Source organism: Balaenoptera borealis (genome assembly GCF_965194805.1).
Source record: "Balaenoptera borealis genome assembly, chromosome: 13".
NCBI lineage: Eukaryota > Metazoa > Chordata > Mammalia > Artiodactyla > Balaenopteridae > Balaenoptera > Balaenoptera borealis.
This window is the reverse complement of record NC_138870.1, coordinates 6,889,355-6,906,233: the sequence shown is the minus strand read 5'-3', so window position 1 is coordinate 6,906,233 and position 16,879 is coordinate 6,889,355. Positions and strand designations below refer to the sequence as shown.

Here is a 16,879-nt window from a genome sequence, read left to right as displayed (position 1 = left end):
TGGGTGGGGGGTCCACTTAACGGGAAGATGGACCTCGGTCTTGACCACCATGGCTCACCGCCTCTTTTTCTTCCCCCTGCAGTTCTGAAACAGCTAGAAGAACTGCTGAGTGACATGAAAGCCGATGTGACTCGACTCCCAGCTACTATTGCCCGAATTCCCCCAGTTGCTGTGAGGCTACAGATGTCAGAGCGTAATATTCTCAGTCGCCTGGCAAACCGGGCACCTGAACCACCTCCACAGCAGGTATAGGACCATTTTCATCTGGCCAGCTCTTCCAACGGAGCCATTCTAGAACTTTAACTCTGCTGTCTGTCCCTAGCTTTACATACTGGGCAGGTGGGGCTGGCTTACCAGTGAGTTCCCTTGGGATCAGGTGGGTTCCTGGAGTCTGGAATTCTGACTCCCTTGGCTCTCTCTTCCGATAGGTAGCCCAGCAGCAGTGAGTTCCCTTGGGATCAGGTGGGTTCCTGGAGTCTGGAATTCTGACTCCCTTGGCTCTCTCTTCCGATAGGTAGCCCAGCAGCAGTGAGTTCCCTTGGGATCAGGTGGGTTCCTGGAGTCTGGAATTCTGACTCCCTTGGCTCTCTCTTCCGATAGGTAGCCCAGCAGCAGTGAGTTCCCTTGGGATCAGGTGGGTTCCTGGAGTCTGGAATTCTGACTCCCTTGGCTCTCTCTTCCGATAGGTAGCCCAGCAGCAGTGAGTTCCCTTGGGATCAGGTGGGTTCCTGGAGTCTGGAATTCTGACTCCCTTGGCTCTCTCTTCCGATAGGTAGCCCAGCAGCAGTGAGTTCCCTTGGGATCAGGTGGGTTCCTGGAGTCTGGAATTCTGACTCCCTTGGCTCTCTCTTCCGATAGGTAGCCCAGCAGCAGTGAGTTCCCTTGGGATCAGGTGGGTTCCTGGAGTCTGGAATTCTGACTCCCTTGGCTCTCTCTTCCGATAGGTAGCCCAGCAGCAGTGAGTTCCCTTGGGATCAGGTGGGTTCCTGGAGTCTGGAATTCTGACTCCCTTGGCTCTCTCTTCCGATAGGTAGCCCAGCAGCAGTGAGTTCCCTTGGGATCAGGTGGGTTCCTGGAGTCTGGAATTCTGACTCCCTTGGCTCTCTCTTCCTATAGGTAGCCCAGCAGCAGTGAGTTCCCTTGGGATCAGGTGGGTTCCTGGAGTCTGGAATTCTGACTCCCTTGGCTCTCTCTTCCTATAGGTAGCCCAGCAGCAGTGAGTTCCCTTGGGATCAGGTGGGTTCCTGGAGTCTGGAATTCTGACTCCCTTGGCTCTCTCTTCCTATAGGTAGCCCAGCAGCAGTGAGTTCCCTTGGGATCAGGTGGGTTCCTGGAGTCTGGAATTCTGACTCCCTTGGCTCTCTCTTCCTATAGGTAGCCCAGCAGCAGTGAGTTCCCTTGGGATCAGGTGGGTTCCTGGAGTCTGGAATTCTGACTCCCTTGGCTCTCTCTTCCTATAGGTAGCCCAGCAGCAGTGAGTTCCCTTGGGATCAGGTGGGTTCCTGGAGTCTGGAATTCTGACTCCCTTGGCTCTCTCTTCCTATAGGTAGCCCAGCAGCAGTGAGTTCCCTTGGGATCAGGTGGGTTCCTGGAGTCTGGAATTCTGACTCCCTTGGCTCTCTCTTCCTATAGGTAGCCCAGCAGCAGTGAGTTCCCTTGGGATCAGGTGGGTTCCTGGAGTCTGGAATTCTGACTCCCTTGGCTCTCTCTTCCTATAGGTAGCCCAGCAGCAGTGAGTTCCCTTGGGATCAGGTGGGTTCCTGGAGTCTGGAATTCTGACTCCCTTGGCTCTCTCTTCCTATAGGTAGCCCAGCAGCAGTGAGTTCCCTTGGGATCAGGTGGGTTCCTGGAGTCTGGAATTCTGACTCCCTTGGCTCTCTCTTCCGATAGGTAGCCCAGCAGCAGTGAGTTCCCTTGGGATCAGGTGGGTTCCTGGAGTCTGGAATTCTGACTCCCTTGGCTCTCTCTTCCTATAGGTAGCCCAGCAGCAGTGAGTTCCCTTGGGATCAGGTGGGTTCCTGGAGTCTGGAATTCTGACTCCCTTGGCTCTCTCTTCCGATAGGTAGCCCAGCAGCAGTGAGTTCCCTTGGGATCAGGTGGGTTCCTGGAGTCTGGAATTCTGACTCCCTTGGCTCTCTCTTCCGATAGGTAGCCCAGCAGCAGTGAGTTCCCTTGGGATCAGGTGGGTTCCTGGAGTCTGGAATTCTGACTCCCTTGGCTCTCTCTTCCTATAGGTAGCCCAGCAGCAGTGAGTTCCCTTGGGATCAGGTGGGTTCCTGGAGTCTGGAATTCTGACTCCCTTGGCTCTCTCTTCCGATAGGTAGCCCAGCAGCAGTGAGTTCCCTTGGGATCAGGTGGGTTCCTGGAGTCTGGAATTCTGACTCCCTTGGCTCTCTCTTCCGATAGGTAGCCCAGCAGCAGTGAGTTCCCTTGGGATCAGGTGGGTTCCTGGAGTCTGGAATTCTGACTCCCTTGGCTCTCTCTTCCTATAGGTAGCCCAGCAGCAGTGAGTTCCCTTGGGATCAGGTGGGTTCCTGGAGTCTGGAATTCTGACTCCCTTGGCTCTCTCTTCCTATAGGTAGCCCAGCAGCAGTGAGTTCCCTTGGGATCAGGTGGGTTCCTGGAGTCTGGAATTCTGACTCCCTTGGCTCTCTCTTCCTATAGGTAGCCCAGCAGCAGTGAGTTCCCTTGGGATCAGGTGGGTTCCTGGAGTCTGGAATTCTGACTCCCTTGGCTCTCTCTTCCGATAGGTAGCCCAGCAGCAGTGAGTTCCCTTGGGATCAGGTGGGTTCCTGGAGTCTGGAATTCTGACTCCCTTGGCTCTCTCTTCCGATAGGTAGCCCAGCAGCAGTGAGTTCCCTTGGGATCAGGTGGGTTCCTGGAGTCTGGAATTCTGACTCCCTTGGCTCTCTCTTCCTATAGGTAGCCCAGCAGCAGTGAGTTCCCTTGGGATCAGGTGGGTTCCTGGAGTCTGGAATTCTGACTCCCTTGGCTCTCTCTTCCTATAGGTAGCCCAGCAGCAGTGAGTTCCCTTGGGATCAGGTGGGTTCCTGGAGTCTGGAATTCTGACTCCCTTGGCTCTCTCTTCCGATAGGTAGCCCAGCAGCAGTGAGTTCCCTTGGGATCAGGTGGGTTCCTGGAGTCTGGAATTCTGACTCCCTTGGCTCTCTCTTCCGATAGGTAGCCCAGCAGCAGTGAGTTCCCTTGGGATCAGGTGGGTTCCTGGAGTCTGGAATTCTGACTCCCTTGGCTCTCTCTTCCTATAGGTAGCCCAGCAGCAGTGAGTTCCCTTGGGATCAGGTGGGTTCCTGGAGTCTGGAATTCTGACTCCCTTGGCTCTCTCTTCCTATAGGTAGCCCAGCAGCAGTGAGTTCCCTTGGGATCAGGTGGGTTCCTGGAGTCTGGAATTCTGACTCCCTTGGCTCTCTCTTCCTATAGGTAGCCCAGCAGCAGTGAGTTCCCTTGGGATCAGGTGGGTTCCTGGAGTCTGGAATTCTGACTCCCTTGGCTCTCTCTTCCTATAGGTAGCCCAGCAGCAGTGAGTTCCCTTGGGATCAGGTGGGTTCCTGGAGTCTGGAATTCTGACTCCCTTGGCTCTCTCTTCCTATAGGTAGCCCAGCAGCGGTGAGTTCCCTTGGGATCAGGTGGGTTCCTGGAGTCTGGAATTCTGACTCCCTTGGCTCTCTCTTCCTATAGGTAGCCCAGCAGCAGTGAGTTCCCTTGGGATCAGGTGGGTTCCTGGAGTCTGGAATTCTGACTCCCTTGGCTCTCTCTTCCTATAGGTAGCCCAGCAGCAGTGAGTTCCCTTGGGATCAGGTGGGTTCCTGGAGTCTGGAATTCTGACTCCCTTGGCTCTCTCTTCCTATAGGTAGCCCAGCAGCAGTGAGTTCCCTTGGGATCAGGTGGGTTCCTGGAGTCTGGAATTCTGACTCCCTTGGCTCTCTCTTCCTATAGGTAGCCCAGCAGCAGTGAGTTCCCTTGGGATCAGGTGGGTTCCTGGAGTCTGGAATTCTGACTCCCTTGGCTCTCTCTTCCTATAGGTAGCCCAGCAGCAGTGAGTTCCCTTGGGATCAGGTGGGTTCCTGGAGTCTGGAATTCTGACTCCCTTGGCTCTCTCTTCCTATAGGTAGCCCAGCAGCAGTGAGTTCCCTTGGGATCAGGTGGGTTCCTGGAGTCTGGAATTCTGACTCCCTTGGCTCTCTCTTCCTATAGGTAGCCCAGCAGCAGTGAGTTCCCTTGGGATCAGGTGGGTTCCTGGAGTCTGGAATTCTGACTCCCTTGGCTCTCTCTTCCTATAGGTAGCCCAGCAGCAGTGAGTTCCCTTGGGATCAGGTGGGTTCCTGGAGTCTGGAATTCTGACTCCCTTGGCTCTCTCTTCCTATAGGTAGCCCAGCAGCAGTGAGTTCCCTTGGGATCAGGTGGGTTCCTGGAGTCTGGAATTCTGACTCCCTTGGCTCTCTCTTCCTATAGGTAGCCCAGCAGCAGTGAGTTCCCTTGGGATCAGGTGGGTTCCTGGAGTCTGGAATTCTGACTCCCTTGGCTCTCTCTTCCTATAGGTAGCCCAGCAGCAGTGAGTTCCCTTGGGATCAGGTGGGTTCCTGGAGTCTGGAATTCTGACTCCCTTGGCTCTCTCTTCCTATAGGTAGCCCAGCAGCAGTGAGTTCCCTTGGGATCAGGTGGGTTCCTGGAGTCTGGAATTCTGACTCCCTTGGCTCTCTCTTCCTATAGGTAGCCCAGCAGCAGTGAGTTCCCTTGGGATCAGGTGGGTTCCTGGAGTCTGGAATTCTGACTCCCTTGGCTCTCTCTTCCTATAGGTAGCCCAGCAGCAGTGAGTTCCCTTGGGATCAGGTGGGTTCCTGGAGTCTGGAATTCTGACTCCCTTGGCTCTCTCTTCCTATAGGTAGCCCAGCAGCAGTGAGTTCCCTTGGGATCAGGTGGGTTCCTGGAGTCTGGAATTCTGACTCCCTTGGCTCTCTCTTCCTATAGGTAGCCCAGCAGCAGTGAGTTCCCTTGGGATCAGGTGGGTTCCTGGAGTCTGGAATTCTGACTCCCTTGGCTCTCTCTTCCTATAGGTAGCCCAGCAGCAGTGAGTTCCCTTGGGATCAGGTGGGTTCCTGGAGTCTGGAATTCTGACTCCCTTGGCTCTCTCTTCCTATAGGTAGCCCAGCAGCAGTGAGTTCCCTTGGGATCAGGTGGGTTCCTGGAGTCTGGAATTCTGACTCCCTTGGCTCTCTCTTCCTATAGGTAGCCCAGCAGCAGTGAGTTCCCTTGGGATCAGGTGGGTTCCTGGAGTCTGGAATTCTGACTCCCTTGGCTCTCTCTTCCTATAGGTAGCCCAGCAGCAGTGAGTTCCCTTGGGATCAGGTGGGTTCCTGGAGTCTGGAATTCTGACTCCCTTGGCTCTCTCTTCCTATAGGTAGCCCAGCAGCAGTGAGTTCCCTTGGGATCAGGTGGGTTCCTGGAGTCTGGAATTCTGACTCCCTTGGCTCTCTCTTCCTATAGGTAGCCCAGCAGCAGTGAGTTCCCTTGGGATCAGGTGGGTTCCTGGAGTCTGGAATTCTGACTCCCTTGGCTCTCTCTTCCTATAGGTAGCCCAGCAGCAGTGAGTTCCCTTGGGATCAGGTGGGTTCCTGGAGTCTGGAATTCTGACTCCCTTGGCTCTCTCTTCCTATAGGTAGCCCAGCAGCAGTGAGTTCCCTTGGGATCAGGTGGGTTCCTGGAGTCTGGAATTCTGACTCCCTTGGCTCTCTCTTCCTATAGGTAGCCCAGCAGCAGTGAGTTCCCTTGGGATCAGGTGGGTTCCTGGAGTCTGGAATTCTGACTCCCTTGGCTCTCTCTTCCTATAGGTAGCCCAGCAGCAGTGAGTTCCCTTGGGATCAGGTGGGTTCCTGGAGTCTGGAATTCTGACTCCCTTGGCTCTCTCTTCCTATAGGTAGCCCAGCAGCAGTGAGTTCCCTTGGGATCAGGTGGGTTCCTGGAGTCTGGAATTCTGACTCCCTTGGCTCTCTCTTCCTATAGGTAGCCCAGCAGCAGTGAGTTCCCTTGGGATCAGGTGGGTTCCTGGAGTCTGGAATTCTGACTCCCTTGGCTCTCTCTTCCTATAGGTAGCCCAGCAGCAGTGAGTTCCCTTGGGATCAGGTGGGTTCCTGGAGTCTGGAATTCTGACTCCCTTGGCTCTCTCTTCCTATAGGTAGCCCAGCAGCAGTGAAGCTCCAGATGGATGATACCACCTCCACCGCTGAGCAGTGACCTTCCTCACTTTCCCTTGCCCAGCTTCTCCCCTGGGGGCCTGAGAGACCCTCTCCTTCCTTCTGCCCCATCTTCCAAGTTGTAGAGGAACAGCCCCGCTGAGCACTGGGGGAGGGGAGGGAGTGAGGGGCAGTGGTGCCCTTCCTGCTGGAGAGACATGCAGCAGTAGCGCCGGCGCCATCTGCGGGGAGCTGGCGGGCTGGCCTTCTGGGCCCTGGCTTCTCCCCACTGTAACGTCTGTTACACACAAACTGTTGCGGGTTCCCAACAGGCTTGAAGAAAATGATCAGAATTTCTTCCTCCTTTTGGTTTTATTTTGTTGGTTTATTTTGTGTTTTTTCTCCTTTTTTGGGGGGTATTCACAGTGGGCCGGGCCCCTGGGTGAGACACAGCTACCTCTGTTGGCATCTTTTTAATACCAGGAACCCAGCGGCTCCAGCCCCTGAGTGGCTAGAATTAAATAAAGTGGAAAAAAAAAAAAAAAAAAAGAACCAAAAGCATAAAAAACCACAGCAAATTTCTTGACGAAAATTGAAAATAAAAGTTTCCTTGTATTTTAGTGCTCTCGTTCAGTGTGGGTGTAGGTGCAGGTGGATGAGTGTTTCTGATGGGAGCCCTGGGACATGTGTGTTTGGAGACGAAGGGTTTCCTTGTGTCCTGAGATTTCACGAAAGAGCCGAGTTCCCGCTGTGCACGTGCCCGTGCTGACAAGCCCACCTGGGCACAGCGGGGCCACCGGAGCCCCCGGGTCCACAGCCCACCGCGGCCTCCTGGCTCCGCGAGGGTGCGGAAGCGGACTTCTCCGGGCTGTGGACGTCGCGCGTATAAAATGAAGGGGTCTTCCTCGCAGAGTTGGGAAGACGAAACCAATGAAGGGCTGGAACAGTTTTAACAGCTAAGCACCACCTTGCTGTCTCTTTGAAGAAAGGCTGAAGTCGGTTTTTCTGTTAACTTGCGTGAATGAAGTCAGGACGCGAGACGCCTTCCTCCCGACCTCCAAGACGGAAACCTGGGCAGAGAGGACCGTTACCTGAGGGGGAGCGCGGGGTCTGGGGTCAAGGAAGAGGGTTTCCGCGTCGCAGGCGTGGGGTCCCCCGATCTTGAGGCGACGTCGGGCGGAGGGGGGGCCCGGCTGTGGCGCCTCCGTTCGAGGGGAAGGGGCGGCTTTCGGGTACAGTATTTCCGACTGAACTCTGCAGTGAGGCGAAAGACCCACGCCCGGAGGGGAGGGTGGGGAAGCCGAAAACGCCTTGGGTGCACCGCCTTCTCCGCCCGGGGGGAAAGCAGGGCGGTCCGCCCGAGAATAGTGCCCGGCCGCACGGCCCCCAGCCCCGCGCGGGAATGGGGAGCAAACGTTCCGGCTTCCGCGGCGGACAGGAAGGCCGGAAGAGGCGGAGCCTCGGCAGGCGCGTAGGGCGCATGCGTGAGACGTTTCCGTGGTGTGGCGTTGGAGCGCCTGAGCTGGGCCGCACGTGGAGCCCCGCGCCTGCTTCCGAACCCCGTCTCGGAGCTGGATTGGCTTCCAGGTGAGCCTAGGCTTCGGGCGGGTCTGGAGGAATTTGGGGAAGGAAGGGTGAGGCGCTGACCTGGACTGGGGCGTGGGGAGGGGGGCGGGACGCGCGGTACCTACGGCGTGGGACCCAGGGCCCGGGGCTCAGCGTGGAGTGGACGTTTGGCCAGGCCTCGAGGGGCTGTTGAGTCGAGGTTCTGGTGGAGGCGATACCCTCTCCCGCTCCATTTCGCTTCGTCTGCGTTCTGCCTTTCCCTTACATCACGCGCTCCTCTACTGTCTCCCGTTTTGTTTTCCCCAGTACCATGGGGCGTAAATTGGACCCTACGAAGAAGGAGAAGCGCGGGCCGGGCCGAAAGGCCCGGAAACAGAAAGGCGCCGAGACCGAACTTGCCAGATTCTTGCCTGCAGGTAAGGGTCTGGCGTGCTCCCTCTCCCGCTTCTCCAGCTTTTGCGCTGTTCTTTTACCTGTAGCGTAACTCTTCCGTTTTTTAAAGTCATTTTGTGTGTTCGTTTTCTGTTCAAGCGGAATTTTCTTTTAATGAGTTACTAGGAAATAAGTAGGAATGAAATACTCTCATTGGCGTTTAGAACTTAGGGAAGATGCGACAGGGACACAAGTACCCATGTAAGGAGAGGTGTGGTTTAACACTAAGGGAGTTCAGAGGAAGGGGGATCCCACGGAGTTAGAGAGTTTGAAAAGATTTTGTTTGAAAAGATTTCGTGAAGCAGTTGGGTTTTGAAAAATGGGTGACATTTTAGCAAGTGGAAGTTGGAAGGGTATAGTCCAGTCACTGTTGAACCTCATTGTTGAGGGCATGGAGATGGGAAAGCACAGATCTGGTTCCCGCATGGTTAGTAGTCTACTGCATGCAAGACTGGGTGGGAGGGAAGAATGGGCAGGTAGTTTGTGTTGAGCATCATATAAAAGATGCAGTTTACTGAGGTGTTGGCAAATGCTAAACACTATACCGAAGCCTTTGGACACATTGTATCCTCTCATTCTCAGTGTCCTGTGAGAGAAGCCCTGCTAAGGAAATGGGTGCTGAGAGGTTAACCTGTAGATAATTATTAAATGACAGAGCTGAGATTTAAACTTTCTGTTTCTTGGAGAATATATATGAACAGCAGCAGTTGTAAAGGTAAAATCTATTGTGGTTGGTAACTGATGAGTTGAGAGTAAAAGAAAGGGCAGAAGAAAGTTTTGAGTCTGTGTTACCAGAATGATGATGATGCTGTTTGTTGAAATCAGTCTGGAGGGAGGCCCAGTTTGGATTTGGCTGATAAACAGCCAGATGGAAGTCATCTCCTTTACATCTCTTATGCAGCTCCCGATAGAGCACAGTGGAGTGAGTTATAATCTACTGCCTCTAACTAGTGTTCCAATTCTCTTCCCTTTTACTTCCTTTCCCGTTGCTTTTTTTCATTTCCCCTGTAACCTCCTGTTCTGCCTGTTTAAAAAAAATTTTTTTTAAACAGGTGGTGATGAAAATGTGAAGAGGCTGTCCAGTCGTGCCCGAAAGAGGTGAGTGTGCATGTCCAGACTTATGTTACACAGATTAAATTGGTATCACTCATCTTTAGGCACATGCTCCCATGTGATCATGCTGATGGAAAGAGCTGTTGGGGACTGTCAGGTTTCCCTGCACTGGCAAGTGGCAGAGCCTAGAGCTGTGTTCCATTTCCTCACTCCTTTTATGTTTTCAGGGCAGCCAGGAGGAGGTTGGGCTCTGCTGAAGCCCCTGAGATGAATAAGTCCCCTGGGGCCAAACCATTGCCTGGAAAGCTATCAAAAGGTCAGTGGAAATAGGAGCTGGGTGCCACGTGAGGAGTCCTCTGGGTCCTGTGTAGGGAGGGGCTTGTTGAGTATTTCTGAAGTGAAAGGAACAGCCAGAGGACGTTCTTGGGGGTAGAAAGTACAGGCTCCATCAGTGTGCGGCTGCCATCAGTCCAGGATTCTTCAAACCCTTTGGAATCTCTGCAGGAGCTGTCCAGGCACCCAGTAAGAAGGGAGCCCCGTCCTTATTTAACAGTGCTCGAGGCAAGAAGCGCCCAGCACCAACCCATAGCAGTGACGAGGAAGAAGAGGAGGAAGACTCTGAAGGGGATGGTGTAGTGAACCAAGGGGACCTCTGGGGCTCCGAGGACAGTGATGCTGATATGGTAGATGACTATGGAGCTGACTCCAGCTCAGAGGACGAAGATGAGGATGACGGTGAAGAGGTGAGCTTTATCTCTCTGGGTCTTCAGAAAGCTATCCTTGCCTTCTAGAGTCTTTCCAGATCCTTGAGACTATCTCTCAGTGACAAGGATAAGCCTGAGTGGAGAAAAGGGATTTTAGTGTTCCATCACCTTTCGTAGCACCTTACCTCCTCTCAGCGCGTGTGCAAGTTTAAAAGAGCCGCAGGATGGAGCACTTGAAAATATGACGATGCTCAGTGCTGGTGAGGATGTGGTAAGGCGGACGCTTGTATGGCCTCACTGCTGGGACTAGAAGTGCACACACTTTTTTTTTTTAAAGCATTTGGTATCTGAGAACTTTAAAAAGGTTTTTCCTTTTCACTTAGTAATTCCACCTTAGGAAGGTGATCCAGAATGTAGACAGAGGTTTACTTGCTGAAGTATAAGAAGTTATTATGTATTATACGGTTTAAGTATATGAGTGTGTTACTAGGAAAATTCAAGCATAATCGAGTCGTATGGAACAAAAAGAAAGTTCCCACTTTCACCCCTCTCCCCCAACCCCCCTTCTCTCTACGGAGCTACTGTTTTGCGATTTCCAGGCACCATGTGGACCATAATGCCAAAACTCTGGAAACTTCCAACATGCCTAATGTGCTTAAATGAACTATGGTTCGTTCATATGCTAAATTAACGTTTGGTCATTATGTCTGCGAAAATGCTTGTGATCTAACTGTGAATGAGAAAAGGCAAGAAACAGACTTGAAAATGAATCATGATTTTAACTATGTGAAAAATGTAGAGTAAGCGTGGAGGAAAATATGGCAAAATGGGCGCCCAGGGCAGTTTGTGTCCCGCGCACCCACCCATGTACATATGGGCATGGGAAGGACAACGTAACGAACTCTTTCGGTCCATCATTTTACTTCAGTAATGGTGAATATTTTGCTAATCTTATATTCACTTCTTCAGGGTCTAAATTTCTTTCTGGAAGCAAGAGTTATGTTTGTATTTAGGAAAAAAACAGAGGTAGGAAGTATTTCGTGGGCTGGTGGAAGGGCAAGCTTTGCGTCACCAGCCTCTTGTCTCTTTATTCAGTTGCTGCCCATTGAAAGGGCTGCTCGGAAGCAGAAGGCCCAGGAGGCTGTTGCTGGGTGAGTTTTGGAAACTCTTAGGGTGGAGAGTAGGCAGCGGCTGGGATGAAGGAAAATGTGACTAAGGAGGAGGTGTCTGCTTTGATCTGTGAACCACTCTGTTCTTGGACCTGTTTGTAGGGGCCAGTGGAGTGAGGAGGAGACCTATGAAGAGGAGGAAGAGGAGAAAGTGTCCCCTGAGTCACGCCCCAAAGAGGATGATGAGATGGAAGGGGACCTGCGGATCAATGTGGACGAGGAGGAGACTTTTGTGCTGCCCCCTGCTGGGGAGATGGAGCAGGATATCCTTCTGGTGCAGGGGGAGCCGGAGGGGGATGCTTGGGAGAAGGCACTTCCAGGCCCCAGGAAATCAGGAAGCAGTTCCTTAACAGGTCCACATGCCCAGGTTCCGGACTTGCAACGAGTTCACAAGCGCATCCAAGATATAGTGGGAGTGCTGCGCGATTTTGGGACTCAGCGGGAGGAAGGTCGGTCTCGTTCTGAATATCTGCAGCGGCTTCGGAAGGATCTGGCCACTTACTACTCCTACGGAGACTTCCTCCTTGGCAAGCTCATGGACCTCTTCCCTCTGTCTGAGGTACCGACTTGCCGTTCTGATGCCCTTCATGCTTTTCTTTCCTCACCCTCTCTTCTCTTACACTGTGTAAGAAGGCAGCCAGCCCCCTTGCTCTCTGCTTTTCTGGCTGCGCCCCTAGGCCAGCCTGACCTGCTCCCTGCCATGCTCTGTCCCAGCTGGTGGAGTTTTTGGAAGCCAATGAGGTGCCTCGGCCCATCACCCTCAGGACCAATACCTTGAAGACCCGGCGCCGGGACCTCGCTCAGGTGAGGGATGGGCTCTGAGGTTTGCTTGTCTCAGGGAGGCACTGGCTTCTGCGAATCCCAGAGACTCCCCCGTCCCACCCTACTGGGCGTGGGGGGGTCTTAGTACCTAGGCACTTCTCGGTACAGGCATGGTCCCAGGAGGCAGACCTAGGCCTAGTGTCACGCTGGGTCTGTCTGGCAGGGCTAAGGACCTCTGTCGATTGGGGAGCTCGTCCCTTCAGCCTCTGCTCCCTGTGACAGGGCTGAGACATCCGCATCACGATGAAAGTGCCGCCGCACAGAGAAGTGGGAGGGGGTGGTCTGCCTCGTAGATCATTGAGAAGCTGGTGAGACTGTGATTCCCGTCCCCAGGAAAAGACGTGACACGCACGCACAAGCAGTATTTTAAGCTCCTCGTTTCCAAGGGTTCAGGGGCCCAAGGTTAAAACCCTGGTGCCAGAGGCAGTGGTGTGACCCTGTGTGTTGTCTGTCTCCTGGTGTCTATCTTCTGTTGTCTCTCCTGGAAGGTAACTCGATAATTATCTTTAAAGTTGCTATAACCAGTAATGCTAAGTTTTAGGATGGCAAGGGGGCTGAGGCTCTTGGAAAATCGGGGTCCACTTCCAGGAGATAAAAGAACAGGAGCTGGTAGTGTGCTCCATTGGGATGGAGTTCAGACCTTGAGTTAGAACCTGAGGCTAAGGAAAAGGAGACCACGGGACGGGATGGGACAGACTCTTCTGTGCGCCTGTGATGATTGTGTCCTGACTAAGCTCTAGGGGTTGTGGTGCCATGGGCCTCCCGCCAGGACCAGGGTTTCACATCTCCATCCACCTACTGGGTAGAGTAGCTTCCGAGGTTTTAACACTTTCATCCATCTTATCTTCAGGCGCTGATCAATCGTGGGGTTAACCTGGATCCCCTGGGCAAGTGGTCGAAGACTGGACTCGTGGTATATGATTCTTCGGTGCCCATTGGTAAGTGTTCCCCGCCCCGGAGCCCTTCCGCCCCTGCCCTCGTCCCAGCATGTCACAGGCGGGTCCTCATCCACAGGTGCCACTCCCGAGTACCTGGCTGGGCACTACATGCTGCAGGGGGCCTCCAGCATGTTGCCCGTCATGGCCTTGGCACCCCAGGAACATGAGCGGATCCTGGACATGTGTTGTGCCCCTGGAGGAAAGACCAGCTACATAGGTATGAGAAGGGCCGGTGGGGCTAGGCTTCAGCTGGCTCTCTGCTTATGAAAGGAGGTGGGGTTGCACAGGCGGTCAGCAGAGTGGGGAGCAGCACAGGTTCTGGAGTGGGCCCAGCTCCAGCCCCACGAGGGCCTCTTACTGCCCACGTGACCTTGGGCATCTGTGGAATGGCGAGGTGATGGTGCTCGTGTTGGCCATTACGTTATGCTTGGGTCGTGAGGGTTGAGGTGCGCATATGCAAGTCCCTGGCACAGTAACCGCTACATATAATTAGTCGTAACCATTTTATTAAACTGTTATCCCTTGGAAGAAGTAACTTAGCCTGAAGGATCAGAAGGGCGTTCAGTAACAATCAGAAAAGTCATCCTGGTGGGCTTGCTCGTCACAGGGCCAGTGCAGACTGGGTGGCCAGTGGGGTTGCGGCTTATTTGGGGAAGGGGTGAGACTTCACAGGCAGATTCTTGGGCTAGAGGGTGGCCAGCAGGTGTGGAGGCGCCGGAGCTGCCGGCGAGCACCGTGCCTCCTCCCTTCAGCCCAGCTCATGAAGAACACAGGCGTGATCCTCGCCAATGATGCCAACGCCGAGCGGCTCAGGAGCGTCGTGGGCAACCTGCACCGGCTGGGCGTCACCAACACCGTCATCAGCCACTGTGACGGGCGCCAGTTTCCCAAGGTGGGGCTCCCCGCTGTGCGTCGCTCCTGGGGCGTCTCACCTGCTCCCTTCCCGACCTCAGGGTGTTGAGACCTGCCCTTAGGAAATAATCGGTATGGTTCAGGTTGCCAAAAACATCCACTTAGCCTACTTTTTTCCCCAGGTGGTGGGGGGCTTTGACCGGGTCCTGCTGGATGCTCCCTGCAGCGGCACTGGGATCATTTCCAAGGACCCAGCGGTGAAGACTAACAAGGTGCAGGGGGTGGGGGACCAGCTGAAAAGTCTCGGGGGAACGGGGGCTGGCAAAGCGGAGTGGGAGGTGGGCAGCCAGCAGCTCACGTCTCTGGAGGCCACCTTGAGAAATTCCCACGCTGTGGGTCTCTCCGTCTTGGGACAGGATGAGAAGGACATCTTGCGCTGTGCTCACCTTCAGAAGGAGCTGCTCCTGAGTGCTATTGACTCTGTCAGCGCCACCTCCAAGACAGGGGGCTACCTCGTCTACTGTACCTGCTCCATCATGGTGAGGCCTGTCGTGGAGCGAGAGGGGGCAGTGCTGGCGCTGGCGCCCCCCAGCACCCCTTTGGCTCCAGCTCCGCTTTCCCTTCCATCTCTGTCTCCCCCACACGTCAGGTGGAAGAGAACGAGTGGGTGGTAGACTACGCCCTGAGAAAAAGGAACGTGCGGCTGGTGCCCACGGGCCTGGACTTCGGCCAGGAGGGCTTCACCCGCTTCCGGGAAAGGCGCTTCCACCCCACCCTGCGCTCCACCCGCCGCTTCTACCCTCACACCCACAACGTGGATGGTTTCTTTATTGCCAAGTTCAAGAAATTCTCCAATTCTATCCCCCAGTCGCAAACAGGTAAGCGGTGTGCTCTTTGTACCTCTCCTCTCCACCTTTGCTCTTTCTACCGTAGCTTCAGGAGGCTTTCTAGTGTGACTGTGGGGAAGGGCGGATCTCGGCCTCCCTCTCCCGGCCTTGGCACGCTTGGGTGAGAGACCCCTTTCATCCCAGCTAGAGTTGTTCCCAAGCCTGGGCCCCATTCGGTACGTTAAGGGGTTCACGTGGATGGGGTCTTTTCCTTGATTCTGCCAAATGGCTGCAGTTGTTCGGCACTAAATGCATTCCCAGCGCGAGTGTGGTTTCTTGGCCGAGGGTTGCCTTCCTGGTAATAGACCTCTGCCGGTCCAGCCTTGTCAGCACTGGGTTGGCACGCAACTCCTCAGAACTGTCCGTTCTCTGAGCCCATCACACTAATTGCAGATCGTTTTCCTCAGCCATCTTGAGGAGTCTGGCCTGGATCTCAAGGGGGGAAGGGTGGGGTTTTCTGAAACAAGCCTGAGGGCTCTGCCTGCTGGGATGCCACCCTGAGTTGAGTTGGAAGAGGGAGAGGCGGGCTTCTCTGGACACAAACCACGTCACTTATTGAGTTGATTTTTTTTTTTTGTCTTTATAAACAATGCCTCTTAACAAAAGTCACATCTGAATGTTAACAGAACAAAAACCTCTTTAAGAAGTAGCAAAATTTCCTGCATTTTTTTTTTTTTGCTGTAACTGTAAAGATACATATTTAATATATCAGTCTTCATGAACGAAGACTAGCTTGTTTCTAGTTGCTCTGTGTGCTTTCTTATTTTCCTGCATCTCATCAAACTCTGCATGAAAAAAATATCTTTTCTGATTAAAAGAGAAGCCCAGTGCTTCAGGTTTTTTCAGGATTCACCTCCTCTTTAGAGTGTCTTGTTACCTGCTGGCCTCAAGGGGGCACAGCCTCAGCCTTCCTCTGAAAACCTTTTGGCCCAAGGATGGGTAGTGATCCCTTCTCTTTAATACAGGGTTCAAATATGACTTGAGTAAAGACCAGGTGATATTAAGTAATATGAATCCAGGTAATCTGCTCTCAGGCACCGTCCCAACTGTGTGGAACACTTGGCCAAGAGATAGTACCCAGGCAGTTTCCTTATTTTAATACCTCTACTTACCTCCTCCACTAATGATCAAGACCCAGTGATGAGGCCTGTTTTCTCAAACCATGTGTTTAATTTTAACCTCAGGAGATTCTGTGATATCCACCCTTACAAACCTAGACTTGCCCAACCTGAAAGGGCAGGTGACCCCCCAGCCTGAGTGCAGCAGCCTGCCTGCCAAGAAGGCCAGAGTGGCTGGTCAAGCAAAGCAGCGGCTGCAGAAACGGCAACATCCCAAGAAGGCTTCCTTCCAGAAGCAGAATGGCATCTCCAAAGGGACAGACTCAGAATTGTCCACTGTGTTTTCTGTTACAAAGGCCCAAGCTTCCTCCAAGCTCCAGGATAGCAGTCAGCCAGCTGAAAAAGCAGCAGTGGTCAGGGAACCAAAGGTGTCTGGGAAACTAAAGCAACAGTCACCCAAACTGCAGTCCTCCAAGAAAGCTGCCTTCCGGAAGCAGCGTGCTGCTCCCAAGGGCACCTACACAGAAACACCTGCTGCGCCGTCCCTCTCCAAGACCCAGGCCACTCAAGCCCGAGGACCGTGATCAGCCCCTTGGGAACGCCACCGGGGCTGAGGAGGTTAAGCAGCAGGTGCCAGAGCAGCCTTTCAAGAAAGCTGCCTTCCAGAAACAGAATGGCACCCGCAAGGGACCTAAGACTCCAATCATGTCCCCCCGCAGTTACAGCCGGCCCCCGCCAGCAAAGAGGAGAAAATCTCTGTCCAGAGGCGGCAGCCATCCCCTGCTGTCTTCGATGGATGGTTGAACTAGACTGGGGTGGCTCATTGCCATTGTTACTGGGTTGGAACTCTTACCTCTGTGAGGATGGCTTCCCCATTGTGGATGTGAAATTTAATACACATTTTACAATCTCTGGCCACTGTGTGTTTTTTTTTGAGGGGACTGGGTACTTGCTTTGCTGCTTAAAGGGTAGAGGTGGGAGGGTGGGACAGGGAACCTCTGAAGAGGGGACAGTGTGGTATACTGAGAAATCAAGTCAGTTCCCAGGGACCCAGGGAAAAAGAGTCACGGAGTCAGAGCCTGGGTGTTTGGATTCAGGGGAGAGGAGGGCAATTGGGGTGTAGGCAAGGTGAATTTCGTGCCACCAGAACCATGGAGTACTGGAGGATCTGGGTTTTATGTCCTGCCACTCTGGCTGGATTCTGGGCATG

At 53.7% G+C, this 16,879-nt stretch overlaps 2 protein-coding genes across 13 annotated transcripts in view; both read left to right on the top strand.

The window, feature by feature from the left end:
* Positions 1 to 6,808, top strand: part of CHD4 (chromodomain helicase DNA binding protein 4) — a 35,848-nt gene extending 29,040 nt beyond the window's left edge. For all 12 annotated transcript variants that reach the window (XM_082349759.1, XM_082349765.1, XM_082349762.1 and 9 more), the window contains 2 exons: positions 83 to 246; positions 6,191 to 6,808. In XM_082349759.1, coding sequence (XP_082205885.1) covers positions 83 to 246; positions 6,191 to 6,208 — 182 coding nt within the window. In that variant the 3' untranslated portion in view covers positions 6,209 to 6,808. The remainder of the gene's footprint in view (positions 1 to 82; positions 247 to 6,190) is intronic.
* An 812-nt stretch (positions 6,809 to 7,620) lies between these two features.
* Positions 7,621 to 16,583, top strand: NOP2 (NOP2 nucleolar protein). Its single transcript, XM_082349776.1, is given in 17 exon segments — positions 7,621 to 7,775; positions 8,061 to 8,170; positions 9,239 to 9,284; positions 9,467 to 9,555; positions 9,744 to 9,982; positions 11,039 to 11,094; positions 11,215 to 11,377; positions 11,474 to 11,671; positions 11,827 to 11,916; positions 12,785 to 12,872; positions 12,949 to 13,089; positions 13,625 to 13,764; positions 13,907 to 13,996; positions 14,141 to 14,263; positions 14,374 to 14,602; positions 15,796 to 16,234; positions 16,236 to 16,583. Coding segments are annotated over 17 exon segments (2,586 nt in total). The 5' UTR covers positions 7,621 to 7,668; the 3' UTR covers positions 16,474 to 16,583.
* Positions 16,584 to 16,879: the final 296 nt, after the last annotated feature.